The sequence below is a fragment of the Amphiura filiformis genome, chromosome 12 (assembly GCF_039555335.1).
Source record: "Amphiura filiformis chromosome 12, Afil_fr2py, whole genome shotgun sequence".
Classification (NCBI taxonomy): Eukaryota; Metazoa; Echinodermata; class Ophiuroidea; order Amphilepidida; family Amphiuridae; genus Amphiura; species Amphiura filiformis.
The window spans coordinates 4,329,667-4,342,108 of NC_092639.1; the positions used below are offsets into that span (position 1 = coordinate 4,329,667).

Here is a 12,442-nt window from a genome sequence, read left to right on the forward strand (position 1 = left end):
AGACGACGAAACTTGAAATGCCTTTAATATTTTTTTATTTGCTCTGCAAAGGTTAACATAAGTATATTTATAATTTTCCTATTTTTGCTTATATATACTTTAAACAGTCATTTCATTATCTCAATCATTAACCTTTCAAAACCGAATCTATCCTATCTGAACGACTACTTATCAACAGTCAAAGTCCCCGTGCATTTTATGCTGCGAATTCTCGCATATTCACGAGGGCCGACTGTTCGATTGTGCCGTGTCTAACAATCACGCCAGCGATACGTGCCTTCACGTATACGCAATAGAGCTTTACGCGGAACGTGCGTAGCAGTCTCGCCTGTCGCATTTCATAGAACATCGGCCCTCATTATCGGGTGATGCTGAGACTTTGACTGTTTAGAGTTTGTCTGTTATCCACAGAGGAGTAAGATAAGACAGAGCGCGTACCACCAGTCAAAGTCTCCGCCTCATCCGATAATGAGGGCCGATTGTTCCATGAAATGCGCCAGGCGAGACTGCTAGGCAATTACCGCGTATTTGCACGGTCTATCGCGTAATCGCGAAAGCACGCAACGCTCTATCGCGTATACACGAAGGCACGCAACGCTGGCGTGATTGTCAGGCGCGAATAAACGAACAATCGGCCCTCATGAATATGCGAGAACTGGTAGCATACAATACACGGGGACTTTGACTGGTGGTACGCGCTCTGTTTTATCTTACTCCTCTGTGCTGTTAACTCATTCGTCCATGGCAAGAAGGGCCCGTCTGCAATAGCTGCTATGTGATATATTTTAGATGTATACATTACAGTCCGCATAAATTGTCTTATGTCTATAGGACAGCTATTGCAGATAGGTCCTTGTAATATAACAAATTAATCTTCCTTACAATTTAAATCAATAGAGATTCTGATTTTTGTTGTTATAAATGTATGTGGCTAAAAAAGAATCAATGAAACATTGTTTTCGGAGAAATGATCTCAATTCCAATTCAAGCTTATTTGTGCGCTAAAACCAAACAGAATTTTACTGAGATAGTTAAGGGATCTGGAATGAGCGCAGATCAGACATATCGAATTGCATTCTGAATACAAAGAATGTCTTTCTGATATCAAATAATTTTCATTTGTTTAAATTCACGATATAATACAAATTTTATGACAAATTATTAAAATTTGGTATTTTTCACATTTTTGATATATAACAGTCCTCGAAGTAAATTTTATAAATCTAATGATATGTTCTTAAAGTGTATGTAGCTGGGAGGAAAAGCCGACGATCAATTGAAAATTTTGACCATTCATATTGAAGATAAGGATTTTTTTCCCAAAAAGACCTAATTTTTTTATTGTATTTTGGGAAAACAATCCATATTTTCAATACCAAAGGTCAAAATTTTCAATTGATCGTCCATATCGTCCACTACATCATCAGATTTATATAGTTTACTTCGAGTACTGTTAAATATCAAAAATATCTATTTTTAATCATTTGCCATAAAATGTGGATTACATTGCGAATTTCAAAAAATCAAAATTATTTGATATCAGAAGGACATTCTTCGTATTCAGAATGTAATTTGATATGTCTGATGTGCTCTAATGTCCCACAATAAATACTGTCCAAACGCTCATACCCCATCCCTTAAACAGTTACTCAAAGCATGATTTTGCTCACCTGCGAGCCTTCGGAATGTATCACTATTCCGTGTTCACTCGGTTGATGCACTATGGATGATGCCTGTTGCTGGTCAGAAACCGTCGGACTGTGACGTGACTCCGGAAATTTTATACGCCCTACATCCTATCAGCGCTCAAGTGTATTTACGTTTCCGCATGAATTATTGTTTACGCATGATCAATTGCATGAGATCAACAGAGTTTTCTTTCCGTTTTACTTACTAGACCCAGAATACGAATCGGACAATTCTTCACTAACCTCGCCACCTCCGACTTCGGAAGCCTCTTTGAGCATAACATTTAATTTTAAAGGCGATGTTCCCCTGGGCAATGGTAAAGCTGATGCTCCCCGGGACAATGCTAAAGCGTCATTGACGAAAGGTATTAACTTCGCAGATTGTCTGAAAGAAAAATGACAAAATCCGTTTTACACATTAATTAATCGCGTTCAGTCAATGATCGATCGCTCTTTGATAGCGATTCAAGTATAACATAAGTTCATCTTATTTAATTTCCAAATGTTACTTACATTCTTGGTTACGTTCTGATTTAGTGAATATATGAATCAGCATTACTCTCTAAATTCCTAAGATTAAAAAGTTAATCTAGTCGATTAAAAATTCTTAATCTAATAGATTAGAATGCAAAACCATTAGATTGAATTTTTAACCTTAATTTGGATCAGTCTTTGATTAGTTTCTGGATTAATCCAAGATTAATCCATGCTATGATTTAAAAAGTTAATCTAATAGATTTTAATTTTAATCTTTAATATGGTAATCTGATTCAGATTAGCTCAATATATTAGATTAAGAATCTTTAATCTAAGCTTGAATTTGTCCCTCGTCGCATTTTTTTAATCTTATAAATTTAGAAAGTAATTGATCTTTTACAGAAAGCTTTACAAAATTCTTGCTTGCTTTACATGATTATTCTGGTATTTAGAAATATTAGCACGGAATTATAATACCTTTTGGCCCGTCATTTTTTATTCAGATATACTGCGTCATCGTCAAACGTGTGTCCACGTGGTATTGTCCTGTCACGTGATATTGTCCTGTCACGTGGTGTTGTCCTGTAACGTGCTGTGGAACCATTGCTTACAATAAGCTATATTAATGCATTGTTTTGTTCAGTTGTAATGTCTTGTTTTGTTTGTATTATCATTATTTCTTTTGTTACAACTTGTTTAGCTAACTAAAATATACGTATTCTGGGTTAATTTTGAAGAGTGTCAATGTCCGATGTTTCTTTATCGGATAAGTGTTCTAATCTCCCAGATTAAACGGGTTACGTAAAGTAAAACAAATGCGTAAAATAGGTTAAAGGCGATTACTTGATCAACTTAAATCGCCATAATTGTTTTATGAACTAAATTGCAATATAAAAGAACCATGTAATGCCAAAATAAATCTAGAATAATATGCCAAATAAATAAATATATAAATAAATAAATAAATACTAGCGAATTAAATTGTTGTCGGACACTGTCGTTTCCATCAAGTTGCCTAAGTCGTTAGTGATCAAAATTGAAAAGGATATGCCAAGTTCCAACTTTCACAAGCATAAAAACATTGCACAGATTGATTAAATAAACAAGTGCACCAAATATGTCAACTAAACTTTGGATGTAAACCATGAAACCCTTGCCAAAACATGAAAATCATTTCAATACTCTATGACATACCATATACGCCAACGGTGAATAATGTAGCATCATATATCTGTACATTGCCTCTGACAAATATGACGTCAATGCATGGGTGGACCCTTTTGCCACCTGATACGCGTATCATCCGTCATTTTTAATAGCGTCTAGTTTAAGGTTATTTAGAAGGATTCATGACTTGGCTTTTTAAGATTATCTGATCATATTGAGTTTCAGCAAGTAGCTTGCAAATTGAATTTAGTTTGACTTTTATAAACACTGATCATGGTTTGCAATCCATTCCCAGTATGAACCACAATGGCCTCATCCCAATTGCATAGTTCAATATTAAACTTCAATTAAACAATCATAGAGCAAAATTTGACCTGAAGTTGCAGAGTATGAGTTTTTGTACCAACATTTTCAAAGGTCATTCGATGAATGTACAAATGCAATTATGAAACGCGGCACACAAATGAGTAGTTCCTTCAGATCGTGTAATCATAGGATTCCTCAAATACCTATGGTGTAATACTATAGAATTCTACCTGCAAGCATATAATTATGCCTGTAAAAATGAGTGGTGTGGTGGTTTTTATTTTTGACGAAAGAGTCGAAAGGCACACACCCTCCACAAAAACATTTCAATAGATTGGTCTTACATTAATATGTTTGTACATGAGTCGCCTGTATCAGTAATAATCACCGTACTTGCTCAAACTTTCGTCAAAAGAAATTAAAGGCATGCTTGTATATAGCATTCTACGGTATCTTCAAAGTATTCTAGAATACTTTGGTATCTTCCTACAAGATAATAAAATAGCTGAATTAGTTTTGAAAAAAAAAGTCCTTAATTTTCCCATTAATTCATGTGGCCTACTGCAACATGAATCATAATGAAACCTATTCGGCCGGATTATATGGATGTCATAATAAATTGATAGGTTCTCGACAATAAAAAGTAACTAAATGGGCATGATAACGTAAATAACATTAAGCATGATAACGTAAACAACATGACCTGTTATTATTTTAGAAACCAAAGTTATCATAGGTTATGGAATTCTATTTTATATAAATCTTTAAAATATATGGAAAATAATGACAATTGTGATTAATGTCAGTATTAAATGTTAATGTTGATGTTTAATGATATGTGTTTTTGAAAGCGGATGTTAAACACTACCAGATTGCTATTGCTGACAACCCAAGCGGTACACTGCTGTAAAGTTACTGTGTGGCTATTCTTCAGTAGTATTCTTCAGTAGTGTGGCACCAATCCAGTACCAGTGTGTATGATTTACATGTAATTCCGATGTGTGTACGGAGTACCTACATGAGTACTCCAGAGTACCAATGATGAAGCAGCAGGGCACTAGTGTACATCTGGGGTGGCAGCAATAGGAATCTGGTAGTGTACATGTTATTGTCGTAAGGCTTCACAAGTCTTCATATGGCTTCAAAGGCTTCATGAGTTTTAATTAGTCTTCATAAGGCTTCATAAGGCTTCATAAGGTTTCATAAGGCTTCATGTGTCTTTCGAAGGCTTCATACGCCTTTAAAAGGCTTCATGCACCTTTTTATTTATTCATTTCAATCTTAATTATATACAATTACATCAAAACAGATCGAAAAGAAGACATACAAATCCAGACAAGAGTATGGCATCAGAAAGAATTCAGTTGCCATATCTCTGCAGGAGTAAAATGGATGAAAGACAGTAAACAAAATATATTAAAAACAATAAACATTTCAAGATATGTACAGATTACAAAAGCACCTAGGAGATTGACCAGTCCTGGTCATATTTGGAGTAAAAGATTGCATATGAAGCCAGTATTGCACGTTTACTGAGGTTGGCTTGAAATTTCTTGCACAGTATTTTGTGGGGTTTATTACCCAATGAAACAGAGGTGAAAATGTTTTGAATATTGCACTTATTGTCGTCAGTAATGAGGCCTCTGCTGCCAATTTCAATACAAAATAACTTGGCGTCATAACTCTGTCCCTGAAGATCCATGATCAAACTTGAGTATTTGTTTACCTTGCGGTCGTGAGAATTTCTGATGTTTTGTTCGAACGGAATAGTTAGTTCGAAGACAATGATCTTTTTTGAGTCGCGGTTGACGAGGACCAGGTCAGGTCTCTGTTGAGTTGCCAAAATATCAGGAGGGATAGTGGTCCCCGCAACTTTGGTTGTACCAGCTAGGTCACAATAGAAGGTCCATGATGGGGCAGCTATTTCCTGAAGAGTGTCATGGATGATACGAAGGACAGAGTCATGGCGCCAAGTATACCTGCCTTGTTCGAGCATAATCTGGCAGTGGTTTAAAACATGGTGAAGAGTTTCTTTTTAAAACATAAATTACAGTTTGTGGACAATTTTTTGCCCCAACGGCTGAGGTTATTTTTTGTTGGGAGGGTGTCCAGAAAAGAGTTGACCATGAATTTCATGACACCTTTAGGCATATTAAAATGAAAGACTTCCAAATATGATCTGCCTTTTCAAGGATGGAAACGCGCAACATGTCGCCCTGGACAACAAGATCTTTAAGTTGGTTGATCCAGGTTTCATTGATCTCATCTTTGATAGACTTGATTAAGACAACTTTTTTCTTTTTGTGAGATGACATGCCAGTACTTTCATTACACACCTCAAACTTACTTTCAGCATAGCAAGTGACAGAAAACTTCCTGGACCATTCAGATTCTCTAGCAAGCTTGGAATCTAATGCTTAGTCTTCATAAGGCTTCACAAGGCTTCATAAGTATTCATAAGGCATTATAAGGCTTCATGTCTATCCATAAGGCTTCATAAGTCATAAATTTATTCTCACTCTGTATATTCTCTTGATTTTTTATTTGACAGTATTGGCTGACAGACCTGGCATCGTTTTAGTGATAGCTTTTGTTGTGGTATTAGCTCTTTGTGTTCCAGTCTTTATATTTGTTTTAGTCCGAGGAAAATTTGCAAGACGGTAAGACTAAGAGTATTGTATACACGTATTTGGACATAACATTCTATTAAATTTTCTAAAACGTGGCACAAAAGGGTTTTCATACATACAAGTAGATCTCTGCATTGCCAAAACCAAAATGAATGAAACACACGGTATTTGAAAGTTCGAACTGCTCCCTTGACGTTAATGTAAGCATCATGTCACAACAGTATTCTCGTATTGCCAAAAATGACGCTTTTCACCTGCACAATTTTTTTGAGACAGGCTGCACACCCGCTATCTATAAACGATCGAAATCGATATACCCTAAATTCTATTAATGAATATTTAAATTAAACAACAACAACGTGGAAAACTAGTGTGCATTTTTAAAAGTCATTAATATGTTATAAATATTCAAAATGTATTTAACAATACATTCACCACCTAGGTCAGTATGTAAGATTATGTTCCGTTCAGATTTACTTTCATCACAATACCAGCTGTATCAAAATGATTAGCACCCATCAATTTTCATTGATAATATGGATGAGTCTGACACATCAAAATTCAACGTATTAGACCAAAAAAAAAAGTTGTTTGCTTGCCCTCGTCCGACCGACCGTCTCGGCAGTCCCGACCGTAGAACTTTTTTTTTGAAAAAAGTTGTTTTTTGCGATTTTCCCAAAAATGGCATGTATTTTTCGTCTGAAAAACCGATGATTTAAAAGAAACGTTGTAAAATACCATATCCTGCTTGTTTACGTGTCCGGCTGTGCCTGACTGTCGGGTTCCGCAATTTCGTATACCACCTCAGCGTCTAAGCTCTAATACAATTTGCTATCCACCTGCACATTTCGGACGGCGCATCTAGGGATGAGTTTATTTACAGGCAAAATATAACCGTGCATATCGTGCAAGAATGGATACAATATAGCAGATGTTAAAATATGGTAAAAGTAGATAAAATTTGAAAACAGTTGTACCCGATATTCATTTCTTGTTTATAAATATTTAGATTCATGATATTTGTTCGTATCGACTAGGAATTAACATTGCACTATTTTTTTCAACATGTTTGTTGAGGCTTCTTTTATTAAGAGCACAAATCGCTCGGTATAATATGATTTCACTTTAAACATGGCGGACAGCGACAGAACACGAGTAGCGCTAGCTGTACAGGTGAAGCAAGGGACCGAACACGCTGATTAATATGATAGTTTTGAAAAGCAGAAAACACTACATGTAGGAGAATTGTACACTTCATTAAACGTAGGCCTACATGTAGAAGAGCTACAATTGTTTAAGGTGCAAGTGGCGAGCACAGATGCTGGACCATGGCGTGATGTTGCTTCTACGGAAATGCTTGAACCATTAATTGCATTCGGTATTCGCCATGTCTGTTTCTGGGAAACGGAAAAAAAAACTTTTCCCGACCGACCGACCCAATTTTTAAAATCCATTCGAGGGCAAGCAAACAATTTTTTTTTTTTCCTAAGATCCACATAATTTATAGATAAATTGTGTAGCAAGTAATAAAGTATATATGCATTCTGGAAATTTGGAGAGTATACCTTGGTCTGGGGCGGACATTTTAAAAATGAATTTAGAAGAGCAGCAACGACATCACTTGCATTATATTCCAGATGTTAAATCTACATCATATGCAAAATTTGAGGAAATTCGCACGAGTCCGTTTTATATTAGGGCCATTTGTCTATAACTGGTCTTTACATGTAGCCCTATGGAGAGAGTGCCCGTTGAGGGCGCTATAACCCCCATTTTAGGAACAAAAATGTGATTTAAAGAAAACGGACTCATGCGAATTTTCTAAAATTTACAGAGTATGTGGTATGAACATGTAGAAATATAATCAAGCAGTTGCCCTACCTGCTCTTCTCCGAAAAAATAAAAAGTCCTATACCTCAATGATAATGAAACCTAGGTGTGCAAGCTAGTATCCAATCTTGCCTTAGGAAAACTCAGGCTTTTCAATTATCATCCAAATTGATAGGTACCATTTCGATACAGCCTGTACACATTGGTACAAGTGTAATAATAATGTATTGCAGAGTAGACGTATTTGTACTTAATATATATACAATTATACATCTACATATACATACTCTATGATGAAACAATATTTAGTATTACAAAGTATAGGAATGAGTGGCGAGATGTAGATGCCACAGAAACGCCATTAGACTATCCCAGTTGAAACCCATACACCCCCTATGAAAGACATGAACTAATCTGCCACACAAGGAGTGTGCATTTTTATGTGGACTACAGGAATGGCTGGCTCCAGATTAAACAGAAGAATCACATTATATATGTGGGAGATTTAGGGGGTATATGGATTCCAATTGAATAGTCCATATATAGGGTCCACAAGTTCCCCCTAAATACTTTTCAAAATAAATCGGAAAATATTTGACAAAATGCAAACGTGTAAGAAGGTAAGGGTAGCCGTATTAATTTTACACATATGGACCAAATTATAGCGTCACATGTCATTGCGTTCTGTAACAATGGTTCATTTTGTAAAAAAGAGACCGTTTTAAACAGTGCTAAAAGTTGCATCTAAGTACATAGGAGTCAGCTCTCAAACAATACAGTAGGCCAGGTCTATTCAGGTGCTTGTTAAAGAAAACCTGACTGCTAGTATGGACTCGGGTGCAACATTTTAAAACGGCCTCTTTTCTTAAACAATTAACCATTGTGACTGAACGCAATGACGTGTGACGCTATAAATTGGTCCACATGTGTAAAGCAAATAGGGCTATACATATCTTTTGACATTGTTACCTTTCGTAAAATATTTTTGACTTATTTTAAAAAAAGTATTAGGGGGGAACTTATAAGTTGTGGACCGTATAAAACAACACAAAATAATATAGTCTAATGCATTGATAAATATATTTACTGAAAGATACATTTATGATTATGAAAGTAAGAGGAGGATTCATGGTTGATGTTGTAACTGATGACAAGTATAACAATTATGAGCACAATGGAAATTGTCAGTAGCATTCATGTAATAATGAGCTAAATTTGTTGGATCGTTGGACCGACCGTCGATGCTGCTTCGATGCTTTTTATTAATGATCCATCAACTAATATTGTGGTTCCCGAGCTTGAATGGAAGCGCTTGGAAGAAAGGAGACTCAAGCGCTCAACAGTCTCTTCTGTATACAGCACATTATCAGGTTGTCTCCATCGACATCAGTAAATTCCACTGGTACCAGACCAAGACAATGTACCAGGTAGATCTCGTCCGTTTCCTTTATGCGACCACAACCAAAGACTGTTGCAAGTATGGATATTCAACAAGACTACAGCTCAATGGAATACGTTATAATTGCTGACATCAGAGACTCTTATAGCTGTGCTGTTTTAGCTACCCTGTTAAGGAGTTTGCACAGTATACTACAGAAGCAGATGCAGAAATTAAGAAAATGCAATTAATTGGTATTTCATAAATAATCAGGATCGACCGAGCATAGATGGTCGATCGAAAGACCAAACTGATTTGGCTTTAATACCTTAAATAATAACCATGTGTTCAATTTATTTTCTGTCTCACAGGAAAGTGGTTGCCGACGCTAAATCCGACAAAAACTACCAAGATTTGCTATACAATCCAAGCTATGAATTAGACTCGAGATACGAACCTCTTAGACCTCCACGGAAAAGTGACATTTCACGCATGCGCAAACAGAAAGAAGACGACCAGATACAGCAGAAGACGAAGACAGCACCAGGTGGTCTTCATTTAGACGATCCATATACTGCATGGCAGCAGCAAGACTTTGGAGCAAACAGCGGACCTACGCACAATTCCATGCATAATCTAATGGTTTCTACTATCAATGCCATGCCACAATCTGCGAGACGCGTGAAAAGTTTCACACAAAATGATGACCCACAAATGTACAGTAATGGAAATACGTTGAACTTTAAAAAACACCATTCAAGCGTTCGTAATGATAGCGTGCGTAGTTTTCGAAATGGAGAACTGAGTAGATATAGGCAAGAAGATGATGAAACACATTATGCGGTGGTTATTTGAAATAATGCTATAGTGATGTTATTGTTATACAACAGAAAATAACACTAACAATTTACAATGCATGATGTTCAGATAAAATCGTGTTCGAGCAGGTGTTGTAATTTGTGAATCCTCAAAGAATGCGTATTGCTATACTTGCAGTTAATACAAAGAGATATTATGGAGACACAGGACGTAATTAAGGATTATATCATTGTGTGTGATCACGCCAAAGGTGAAGATGCTTCACGATCTTCAGACAAGATAGATGCCGTTCAAGTACGGACTGATGATTGATATAACTATATATCTAATATAAATAGCTATTAAATAATGGGGTTTACCTTCTTTCTTCGAGATCTATTAATATTAAGATTCTTACAATAATGCTTTTGCAATAAGAAGTCATACAGAGAGATTAACTTTAAAAACAGGACGTTTAAGGAAGAAATTATTTATATCAGTGTGATTGATAACGCCAAAATGTAAAGGTGCTTCATGATCTTCAGACAAGAAGTACGGTCGAAGAAGTATGGAATTTTGATTGATATAATTTGCTAATGAATGATGGAAAATGACTTGAAAATCAAGACGTAGTAAACATGGTTATGGAGTAAATTAATCATATCTGTGTGTGTGTGTGTGATCACTGTGAAAGTGCTTCACGATCTTCAGACAAGATATAAGTCGTAGACTAGTGCTGAATTTTGATTGATATATCTGCTAATGAATTATGGAGGTGTGCCTTCTTCGAGATTCATTAATATGGCCAAGATTCTTGCAGTTGCTTTTGGAATAAGAAGACTGTGCAATAGGCAATAATGTAATGTTTTCAATGGGATAATGTTTTTTTTTCTCGTTATTTATCTATTTTTTTACTTATCATTATTATTTCCTTATAAGAAACATGAATGTTATATCTTATGGATTTGGCCATACCTTTAGCTAGTTATTGACTTCAAAATCAGGACGTAGTTAACATGGTCAAGGAATAAATTAATCATAACAGTGTGTGTGATCACGCCAAATGTGGAGGTGCTCCATGATCTTCAGACAAGAAGTACGGTCGTAGAAGTACGGAATTTTGATTGATGTAATTTGTTAATGAATTAGGGAGGTGTGACTTCTTCGAGATCCATTAATATGACCAAGATTCTTGTAATTGCTTTTGGAATATGAAGACTGCAATAGGTAATAGTGTAATGTAATGTTTTCAAATGGATAAGATGTTTTTCTTCTTCTTCTTCTTCTTCTTCTTCTTCTTCTTCTTCTTCTTCTTCTTACTTTTTTTTACTTATTTATCTTTTTTTTTATTTACCATTACTTTTTTCTTATAAGAAACACGAATGTGGTTTCTTATGGGTTTGGCTAGTTATTTGGGATTTGTCTTCAACATCGACCTTGTAATTATATAATTATATTGGTCTGTAATACAGAGAGATTGACTTGAAACACAGGACGTAGTTAAGGAAGAAATTAATCATATCAGTGTGTGTGATCACATCAAATGTGAAGTTGCTTCACGATCTTCAGACAAGTACGGTATTTTGATTGATATAATTGTCTAAGGTATGACTTCTTCGAAATCCATTAATATGACCAAAATTCTTGCAATTGCTTTTGGAATACGACGACTGTTCAATTGGCAATAATGTAATTTGTTCAAAATGATAAGTTACTTTTTCGATATTTATCTATTTTTCTTTTCATTATTATTACTATTGTTATTTTCTTATGGCGCTAGCTAGTTATTTAGCATTTGTCTACAACATCGATCTTGTAATTATGTATATTGGTCTGTGCTACTTGTAATACAGAGAGATTAACTTGAAACACAGGACGTAGTTAAGGAAGAAATTAATCATAAGTATGTGTGATCACGCCAAAGGTGAAGGTACTTTACAATCTACAGACAATATACACTACGCAAAAAAAGTTTCTTTATGGTTAGGAAATTTACTCACTATTAAAATCTAGTGACTAATTTTGTACATTTGCTAAATAATCGCATGCGGGTGATTGTCCTGTGCATTTTGACACCTTAATCACTACCCTACGACATTCCTGAGAAAAGATATGAATGTTTAAGTAACACGAGGTCGAAAAATGAAAATTGCAAAAAGGCCTATTCA

At 35.5% G+C, this 12,442-nt stretch overlaps 1 protein-coding gene across 2 annotated transcripts in view; it reads left to right on the forward strand.

Moving 5' to 3' along the window:
• Window positions 1-12,224, forward strand: part of LOC140165680 (uncharacterized) — a 43,717-nt gene extending 31,493 nt beyond the window's left edge. The window contains exons 7-9 of one of the 2 annotated variants that reach the window (XM_072188984.1): window positions 1,898-2,053; window positions 6,190-6,298; window positions 9,848-12,224. In XM_072188984.1, coding sequence (XP_072045085.1) covers window positions 1,898-2,053; window positions 6,190-6,298; window positions 9,848-10,331 — 749 coding nt within the window. In that variant the 3' untranslated portion in view covers window positions 10,332-12,224. The remainder of the gene's footprint in view (window positions 1-1,897; window positions 2,054-6,189; window positions 6,299-9,847) is intronic. The other variant, XM_072188985.1, reaches the window with a different exon arrangement.
• Window positions 12,225-12,442: the final 218 nt, after the last annotated feature.